We start from the raw sequence: 10,671 nt of genomic DNA on the forward strand, positions 1-10,671 counted from the left end.
GAGATGTGATAGGTGCCATTGCAACAAATACAGGGTGAATTTGCAATCAGTGTCCAAATTTTTAGGAGCTGCTCAGAATCAGTAACATAATCGATTTACGCAAAGAAAACATTTTTTTTCTTATTTAATTATTTTTATCCGTTGCGCGCGGCTTCAAAATTGGCACACGCGGACAATTTACTTCGTTCATAGAAAAAAACGTATACAAGTAACTGCAAAGCTTAATAGAGATAGTGGTGTGCAAAAATGCCTTAACCTTTAAAACTTAAGATATAAGCACCCGATTTTAAATATTTTTTTTGCGAAAAATACCACAATTAAAAATAATTAAGATAAAGCTGTATTGTTAATGTTATATAGAGCTTTAAAAACACTGTTTACAAAATCATCCCGTATAATGTGATGAGCTGTCGACTCTACATGAGGGTCAAATTTTACTCTCCGCTGCAGTTCGAATGCTGTGTGTATTGTTGTAACACATAGATAAGTGATTAGTAAGTACCTACTTACTTTTTCCATGAAATTATTTAATAATGGTTAAAAATATGATTAGGTTGCGTTGCCTTATAAAAATAGAAAAGTCATAAGTCTAGTCATTAGCGCCCGTACTGCTAATTAGAGAAGGTGTCGATGTTCGCCAACACAGAGAATTCGCGACTGTCGAGTAATGAGTTCGCGAATGGTTGATACCGAAAATGTCTAGCAACTCGGTTGGAGAGCACATTCTTGCTATTTAGGTAACTATGTAGTTTTAATTTGTTTAAAGCTCTGTGGAGTTATTACTAGAAAAAATTTGATAAAAACAGGTAAGTCGGTTTGCTTCAGTTTGTAACACCCAATTCACCTGTAATTTAGTTAGTTATAAGTAAAGTACCTACTATTGTATCCACTATATTTTAAGCAATACTAATTGAGATTGGATTTAAATGACGTTTTAAATCGCCAGGCAAACCACACCTAAAGCGACGCTCGAGTAAGCATTTTAATTACGGCAGCTCGACCGCAGCTCTTATTATACGGTTAAAAAGCAATATTTATTCGAGATTGGATCGTGAAGCGAGTGTTTGAACTAGCGGCGGGGGCGCAGCGCGAATTAATTCGGTTCAGTTACATAACATTAAAATGGAAGCTGCCGGCGGCCGCAGCCCCAAAGGCTTCGCCCAATCCCAATAAGCGATTGGCTCGCACAGCGCACCGTACACACCTAGAATAGCTGGTTTAAATACGGACGGGCTTTTATCGGATCAGACAGACTAAACTCCGACCAGACTCGCCGCCCTCTCTGCAAATTATCTAGGGCCGGGCCGTGCAATTAGCCAGGTTTATGTCCCTCTCCTATGAAGCGGACTTCAAAGAAACGGTTATCAAAACGACAACAAAAGCAAAACGACGTCAGCCGAGGGTTTATCATTTAATTAGTGGGGTTGGCGAGGGCGGGAGTGCTAACACTGAGAAGTACGTGGGCAGACGGCGCGAGCGGAGCCGCGTGCTCATGTAAGCGCTGCGTTTTAATTAAATCCTCATTGCCGAGAGATAGCGCGCCACGGGACTGAATTTTTAGTTATTTTGCTGAGCGGTCGGTTCGCGCTCTGAAAAATTGAAGCCGTTTTAAAGCTCGTCGCGGCCGAACGCGGCTCCCGTGGTAATGATAATGCTCGCTGCGCTTGCATTTTAATTCGACAGCCTCTCGTGGGCGAGTGGGACTCGCTCGAGCGGTTCTCGTGGCGAATGTTCTCGCGTATGCACGAGAGCGCAGAGAGCGACATTCGGCGTGCCGTTGACGTAATTCATTATTTGCACTCAGCCCGAGCGAGGGTGGAAACCCTCAATGTTTGAACGGTTTCTACTAACTTAATAATGAAAACTACTGAGCTTTATCGGTAAATATTCAAATCTGAGTAAAATGTACAAATACAGGTCTACTTATAGGTGATAGGTTTAAAATCCATTTACTCAAAATAAATCTACCTATATCAATAAATAAATATGCAGAAGAAGGATAAGTAGGTACCTTACTAAGATAGAGACTTGAGAAGAATAGGATGTTTCAACAACGCGATCTGGTATGCGTGTACGCAGTGTTAAACATTTGCAAAAGCTAAGTCGTATAATAAAATGAAATGGTTCGCTAATTCAATCCTGCAATGTTTTCAGTTATAAGCTCTTAATTGGATCCATCTCTCTATAGGTCCATCATTGTGTCCTATTCATTGTTTTTCAAAACTCCATTTGTTTGCTTTCCAATTACTCGGTACAGACAGATCGTATTTTCAGCGCCGCAGGTAAAACCTTTCATCTATCCACCCCAGCACTCGACGGCTCGTCCACCCACGATGTATCTACGCTACGTATAAGCCGTTTTAATTCCATATTGGCAGCAGACAGACATTTTGGGTAGTCAATAGTCGAGCCGATGATGTTTTTGCCGGGCGAAGGGGTGTCTCTCGTCATGGCAACATGAAAATGAGACAATGATGGGAGTGTGTGAAGACTGGACCACCTCCAGGTGGAGGCGGACATGGTTCAAAATTATGGCGCAAATTACGGCGTATTAATATTATTTGATAGCTATAGACAGTCCCGCGTGTCTGTCCGCGGACAATTAGTCATTAGGTACTGTGCACGACGGACGGCCCCGAATAGAAATTTAAATAGTTGTAAATAGTTTTCGTTTTGTTTCAATTTTGTATCGTTTTTATTTCGTTTATATAGTTTGACAGTAAATAGTTTAACTTCGTAATACAGTCCACTTTCTCTTAGTTGGTTCTCAATTAGTAATGTGTCGAGTCCTTAATTACTGATTAATAGGCGTATGTGGGACGTTGGAGATGTATAAATCATAGTTTATTTTAGAAAACCATAGAAATGTATAATTTGATAGCCCTTTGTTTTATGTATATCGATTAAACCTATAATTTCGCATAGTTGTGGATGTCGAGTCATATTTATAATATGTAAATTAGATAGATAATTATGTGTAGATCTTTATAGTTATTTACTTTTAATTGGTGATAATCTTAATTAGCCATAAAGGCAATTAATGTAAAATAGTGTGGCCAAATGAGCCCTAATTTTTGTACAAATGATTTATTTGTAATTAACCCTGTACCTGTGTACCTTTATTTACCTGTCTAATGATAAGGGATAGTTTACCTGAAAATAAATAACATAGATTCCAAAGAATAGTGGAAGAGCTAATTAGAATCCGATAAGAATTAGGTCAAGGTCATAGTTAAAAAATAGGTCACCGAATAGATAAAAAACAGGCTCTCTATACGGTATTGCCGCCCAGGGGGGGTCTAAATTAGAAAGAGAGGGCAATAGATTTGCTGTTTCATTAGAGCGAGAGGCAGCTAGGTTTTCTCACTCTAATGAAAGTAAATAAATATCGGGGTGCCATCCGGACCCAGTCAGTTCCGCGTTTTCTCCTCAACAAGCTACAACACCAAGCTCTCGCCACTGCTCCGAGGAACCGGTCACAGTCTCAACCACAACCGAGTTATTATTTCTGCGCTCCCCGCCCCCTTCGTCTCGCTCTCCCGCTCGCGCTGCACCCCGCATCGCGCCGTGTCGGCGTACGGTATTCAGGGTCCGCACAGGGTTGCTACCCCATACCGTCCGGCACATTGGTCCATTCGGAGCCGGATTGGACACTTCGGCAGCAAAAGCGAGTGGGAAATTTCATCGGCTTCATAACCGGAAGCAAGGGGAGCGTAGCAAAATGCCGGTGACTCGGAGTAGAGGCAGACCCGCGGAGCCGATCGAGGCACAGGAGCGCCCTGAGGAGAGCGCTCCCGCGACCGCGTCACAGTCAGTGGCGGCCCCGAGGCCGTCAGCGCCGGAACCGGTGCGGCATATCGAGCCGCCCGGCTCCCCGTCGGAGGCGCCACCACCACCGCCAGCACCGTCGTCGCAACAGCAGCACGACGACGCAGCAAGAGCGTCGTCAACGAAATCCGACCGTGCGCGAAGGATCGCGCGCGCCAAACAGAAGATAGCCAGACTCAAGCTGGAGCTGGAAGAGGCCAGGCTTGCCGTCCTGGAGGAGGACAGCCAGGACGGCGAGTCGGTCGCATCGGGTGAATCGCTGGGCCAGGCGCGAGTGGCCGAGTGGCTGAATACAGTGCCGCCGCCACCGCCCGCCGCGCCGCTCAGTGCACCGCAACAGTCTACAGGCGTAGCACCGCCGCCCGGCGTGCCACATGCACCGCCGCCCGGCGTGTCACACGCACCACCGCCGCCACCCGGCGCGCCACACGCGCTGCCGACCGGCGTATCGATCGCACAGCAGCTCGCCGCGCCGCTATCGGGCGTGGCGCCGCCGCACAGCGTACAGTTGAAGCAATCGTCGTCATCGAAGCCGCCGCCAGCAACAACGGGGTATCATCGGTCCGAGGGACAATTCGACCTTAACGAGCTGGCGGCCGCCATCGCGCAGGCTGCGCGCCCACATGGGGCCACGCCGCGATTCATCGGAGAACTGATGCCCTTCGGGGGCTCGCATCTCGACTGGCTCGCCTTCAGAGCGGGCTATCAAGAAACAGAGAGATACTTCACAGAAATCGAGAATACAGCCCGCCTGCGACGGGCTTTGAAAGGAAAAGCCAAGGAAGCGGTTAGCAGTTTACTCATAGTAAACACTAGCCCGGCGGAAATAATCGGCGAACTCGAGACAAGATTCGGCAGACCGGAGACGATTGCGCTCGCCGAGATCGAACGACTTCGCAACGTACAGAAGCCTACAGATGCGCCACGGGACATAATACAGTTCGCGAGTCGAATAAAAAACAGCGTCGCTACACTCCGCGCACTCCAGCAGCCGCAGTACATGTACAATCCGGAAGTGGTCAAGCAAGTGACAGAGAAGCTGACGCCGTCGCTGCGGTACCGGTGGTTCGACTTCAGCCGGGACCAGCCGCCAGAGGAGCCGGACCTCGTGCGCCTTCACCGCTTCGTGACCAGGGAGGCGGAGGCGTGCGGGAAGTACGCAGACCCCGAGCTCGTCGGCGGCGCCGAGGAGCAGCAGCAGCGCGCGGCGCCACGCAACCGGCCGCAGCGCGCCTACAACAGTCGGAGTGACAGCGAAAAGTGCGACAACAGAAGCGAAAAGTGTCCAGTGTGCAGTTTACCGAACCATAGCGCCGACAAGTGTAGAAAATTTGTGCGTGCGAACAACAGTGAACGATGGAGCATAGCGAAAGCGGATCGACTATGCTTCCGTTGCCTGAACCCCAGGAGAGGGGGGCATAAGTGTGAAGACCGTCAGTGTGGAGAGGACGGCTGTGAGAGGACCCACCACCCATTACTGCACTTCAAGAGACCCGAAGTGCCAGCCAACCGGAGTGAAACAGTGACAGCAGCAAACTCATCTGGAAAGTCAACCGTAAGTTTCCTCAAAATTCTACCAGTGACAGTGGTGGGCCCCAAGGCCAATATAGACACATTCGCACTCTTAGACGACGGCTCTACAGTCACACTCGTAGACGAAGACCTGGCTAAGCGCGCGGGCGCTACAGGACCCATAGACCCATTGAGCATAGAAGCTATAGCGGGGGCCCGCGTCACGCGTACCGACTCGCGACGAGTGAAACTTGTGCTACGAGGGCAAGATGAAGAGCACTCCCTGCGAGGCCGCACTATCAAGAACTTACGACTGGCGGCCCAGCACATTGACCGAGACTTGTCAAAATATCAACATCTTCAAGATATCGAAACGCGAGTGCGGTATGCGGAGGCGCGGCCCACTATCCTGATCGGGCAGGACAATTGGGAACTCCTACTGGCCAACGAGGTACGACGTGGCGCCGCAACAGAACCGGTGGCGTCCCGCACACCCCTGGGGTGGGTGCTCCACGGCTCAAGCAGCCGGAGCCTGGGGCACACAGTCCACCACGTATACAGGCTCAATGAAGAGAGCGACAATAGAATAGAAGAAATGATCAAGAAACATTTCGCAATCGAATCGTTGGGCGTGACGCCCAAGAAAACGCGCGCCGACCCCGAAGAGCGGGCGCTTCGCATCCTGGAGAGTGAAACCATCAAGCTGCCGACAGCGGGCTACGAAACGGGCCTACTTTGGGCCACCGACCACCCCGAGCTGCCCAACAATTACGACCAGGCCTTGACGCGCCTACACAGCACAGAGCGCAAGCTGGACAAGCAGCCGGAGCTCAGGGCGGCGTACGAGCGGCAGATGACACAGCTGATAGAAAAAGGATACGCAGAGGAAGCCGCCACCGCACCATCGACCACCGGGCGCATCTGGTACCTGCCTCACTTCCCGGTACTCCATCCAGCCAAGCCCGGGAAGGTGAGGCCAGTCTTCGACGCCGCCGCTCGCACGAAGGGTACGTGCCTGAACGACCACCTGCTGTCGGGTCCGGACCTCCTGCAGTCGCTGCCGGGGGTGCTGATGCGCTTTCGCCAGCACGCCGTCGCCGTCGCCGCGGACATACAAGAGATGTTCCTGCGAATACAAGTGCACGAGAAAGATAGAGATGCGCTGCGTTTCTTGTGGCGCTCACACCGGCGGGAGGGACCGCCCACAGAGTACCGGATGAAGTCGGTCATCTTCGGAGCAGCCTGCTCACCGTGCACGGCGTTGTTTGTCAAGAATCACAACGCCGAGCGTCATCGGGCCGACCATCCGGACGCAGCCGAAGCCATCGTGCGTCATCACTACATGGATGATTATCTCCAGAGTTTTGAAACAGTTGAAGAAGCAGTTAGAGTGAGCACCGACGTGCGCACAGTGCACGCGGATGCCAATTTTCATTTGGCCAAGTGGGCCTCGAATCGCTCCGAAGTACTAGAAGTCCATCGAGCGGAAGCTGCCGCCACTCGGGACGTCACACTTGAAGACATCGAAGAGAAGGTCCTGGGCCTCACCTGGAGGCCGACCTGCGACACCTTGGGATTTAATCTGAACTTCGCCCGGGTGCCTGACGTCGACAGCGGGCAAACTCCGACGAAGAGGGAGGCTCTGCGGACAGTGATGTCACTGTTCGACCCGCTGGGCCTCGCCTCCCCCATCACCATCGTAGCGAAACAGCTGCTACAAGAGGCGTGGCGCGTAGGCGTCGATTGGGACGTCCGCCTACCACCGCCGCTGTCGACGGGCTGGAGTGAGTGGGTGCGACAGCTGGCCGCGCTCCGAGACGTCAACCTGCCAAGATGTCACCCTGGCTACAGCCGGGCGACCCGACGCGAGCTGCACACCTTCGTGGACGCCAGCGAGAAGGCCTACGCCGCTGCCGTCTACTGGCGCACTGAAGACGAAGACGGTAGAGTGCACGTGACGCTTGCCGCCGCCAGGGCGCGCGTGGCGCCCCTCAAGCTGACGTCCATCCCAAGGCTCGAGCTGCAGGCCGCCGTGCTGGGCTGCCGCCTGGCCCGCACCGCCGCCGACGAATACCAGCTGAAGGCAGACAGAAGAGTCTTTTGGAGCGACTCGAAAACCGTACTCGCGTGGCTGAGGGCGGGACCCCGCTCTTTCAAGCCTTTCGTCGCACACAGAGTGGCAGAAATAGAGGAAGACACACAGGCGAAGGAGTGGCGGTGGGTGCCGACCCAACAGAATGTGGCTGACGACGCCACCAGAGGAGCGCCGGTCAACTTTACGCAGCATCATCGGTGGTTCACGGGACCGAAGTTCCTGTATGAGCCTGCTGACAGCTGGCCGGCCGAGAAAATAGAACAGGCGGCCCCAACCGGAGAAGAGAGGACCCACTCCGTCGCATCAAGCATCGTCGAGCCCAGAGTCTCCGATGCATTACCGTCACCACACAGATTCTCGTCGTGGCTGCGCCTGATACGCGCCACGGCGAGAGTCCTCCAGGCGATACACCGCTTCCGTGCCCCGCTGCGCCGGGCGCGCCCGCAGAGCGCCAACGTCAACAGTTACAAGCGGACAACTCGAAACACCGAAGCCGACCCGACGTGGCGCCGTGTCGCCAAGCCGACCGCGCCGCCCACGCCGCGCCGAGCCGTCCTTACAGAAGACGTCATACCGCCGTTGGCCGCCGAGCACATCGTGTGGGCGGAGGAGCTGTGGGTGCGCGCCGTGCAGCAGGAAGCGTTCGGCGCCGAATTAGAAGCTTTAAAGAAGACAGAAGCAGTGTCCAATGACAGCCGGCTGCGCTCACTCGCGCTGGCCTTCGATCCGTGCGAGCCGGTGATTAAGCTGAAATCAAGAATCACGGCCGCAGAAAACATCGCTGAAGAACAGAAGCATCCGATTGTGCTGGATGGAAACCACCAGTACACCAAACTTTACGTGGCATGGACGCACCAGAAATTACACCATGGCGGCGTGGAGACAGTCCTGAACGAGATCCGACAACGCTTCTGGGTGATCCGAGCTCGTCCCATCGTGCGCAGCGTGATCAAAAGTTGTCAGCAGTGCAGAATTCGGCGCGCGGTGGCCGCAGTACCACCGACAGGCGACCACCCGACGGGACGCCTCGCTCACCATCAGCGGCCCTTCACCTACACCGGCCTCGATTATTTCGGGCCGCTCTCAGTCACCGTGGGCCGACAACACCAGAAGCGGTATGTGGCGCTGTTCACATGCCTCACCACCCGGGCCGTGCACCTGGAGGTCGCGGCCTCACTCTCCACCGACTCCGCCGTCCTCGCGCTGCGCCGCATGATGGCGCGCCGAGGGCAACCATCAGAGATCTGGTCGGACAACGGCACCAACCTGCGTGGTGCCGACGTCGAGCTCCAGCGGGCCGCCCTCCAGGCGAGCCGGCAGGAGGCCGCCAACCACCTCATCAGATGGCGCTACATACCGCCGAGCGCACCGTTCATGGGCGGGGCGTGGGAACGCCTCGTCCGGTCCGTCAAGGACGCCCTCAGTACCGTCCTGCGCGAGCGTCACCCCCACGAAGAGACGCTCGCCACTCTGCTTTGCGAGGCAGAATACACAGTCAACAGCAGACCACTGACCCACGTGTCAGTGGACCCCGACGACGCCGAAGCCTTGACCCCCAACCACTTCCTACTCGGGGGGTCGGGCCGCATCCAACAGCCGGGGACGTTCACCGAAGCAGACGTCGCCAGCCGCCACCACTGGAGGCGAGCTCAGCGGCTAGCCGACGAGTTCTGGGACCGCTGGGTCCGAGAGTACCTGCCGGAGCTCCAACACCGGCGGGAGCCGCACGGGAGCGGAGCACCACTCAACATCGGCGACCTCGTGCTCATCGCCGACTCCAACCTGCCACGCAACGTGTGGCCCCGGGGGCGCGTCGTCCAAGTCTACCCTGGGCGCGATGGCATCGTGCGCGCCGCCGACGTCGCCACCCGCACCGGAGTCCTGCGCCGCCCCACCAAGAAGCTCGTCGTGCTGCCCACATCGACCGTCGTGACACCGAGTGAGGTGTAGCGCCGAGTCAACCAGCGCTACACGGCGGGAGAATGTGCACGACGGACGGCCCCGAATAGAAATTTAAATAGTTGTAAATAGTTTTCGTTTTGTTTCAATTTTGTATCGTTTTTATTTCGTTTATATAGTTTGACAGTAAATAGTTTAACTTCGTAATACAGTCCACTTTCTCTTAGTTGGTTCTCAATTAGTAATGTGTCGAGTCCTTAATTACTGATTAATAGGCGTATGTGGGACGTTGGAGATGTATAAATCATAGTTTATTTTAGAAAACCATAGAAATGTATAATTTGATAGCCCTTTGTTTTATGTATATCGATTAAACCTATAATTTCGCATAGTTGTGGATGTCGAGTCATATTTATAATATGTAAATTAGATAGATAATTATGTGTAGATCTTTATAGTTATTTACTTTTAATTGGTGATAATCTTAATTAGCCATAAAGGCAATTAATGTAAAATAGTGTGGCCAAATGAGCCCTAATTTTTGTACAAATGATTTATTTGTAATTAACCCTGTACCTGTGTACCTTTATTTACCTGTCTAATGATAAGGGATAGTTTACCTGAAAATAAATAACATAGATTCCAAAGAATAGTGGAAGAGCTAATTAGAATCCGATAAGAATTAGGTCAAGGTCATAGTTAAAAAATAGGTCACCGAATAGATAAAAAACAGGCTCTCTATACGGTATTGCCGCCCAGGGGGGGTCTAAATTAGAAAGAGAGGGCAATAGATTTGCTGTTTCATTAGAGCGAGAGGCAGCTAGGTTTTCTCACTCTAATGAAAGTAAATAAATATCGGGGTGCCATCCGGACCCAGTCAGTTCCGCGTTTTCTCCTCAACAAGCTACAACACCAAGCTCTCGCCACTGCTCCGAGGAACCGGTCACAGTCTCAACCACAACCGAGTTATTATTTCTGCGCTCCCCGCCCCCTTCGTCTCGCTCTCCCGCTCGCGCTGCACCCCGCATCGCGCCGTGTCGGCGTACGGTATTCAGGGTCCGCACAGGGTTGCTACCCCATACCGTCCGGCACAGGTACCTACTAACTCTTTAAATATTGCATGTAGACCAATAGATATCGTAGGTCTTTCTTATCATATTTTAACCGACTTAAAAAAAAGGAGGTTCTCAATTCGAGTGTATGTTTTTTAAATAACAAAACGAATTGAAAAGGTACCTAAATCTTATCATAATAACTTAGCTGAACATTTTTGGTAGCGCAAAAGTGGTTTTTCCGAGCACGATCGGGACCGTTAAGTGGCAAATTGAGCCAACTCT

The 10,671-nt window shown here is 52.3% G+C and overlaps 1 protein-coding gene across 1 annotated transcript; it reads left to right on the plus strand.

Annotated features, from left to right (window-relative positions):
• Nucleotides 1–3,721: 3,721 nt before the first annotated feature.
• Nucleotides 3,722–9,385, plus strand: LOC135088137 (uncharacterized). The gene has a single exon (XM_063983019.1). It carries the CDS (start codon nt 3,722–3,724, stop codon nt 9,383–9,385), a length of 5,664 nt encoding a protein of 1,887 aa, XP_063839089.1.
• The last annotated feature ends 1,286 nt before the right edge of the window (nt 9,386–10,671 follow it).

This window comes from Ostrinia nubilalis, chromosome 3 (genome assembly GCF_963855985.1).
Source record: "Ostrinia nubilalis chromosome 3, ilOstNubi1.1, whole genome shotgun sequence".
NCBI classification, from domain to species: Eukaryota; Metazoa; Arthropoda; class Insecta; order Lepidoptera; family Crambidae; genus Ostrinia; species Ostrinia nubilalis.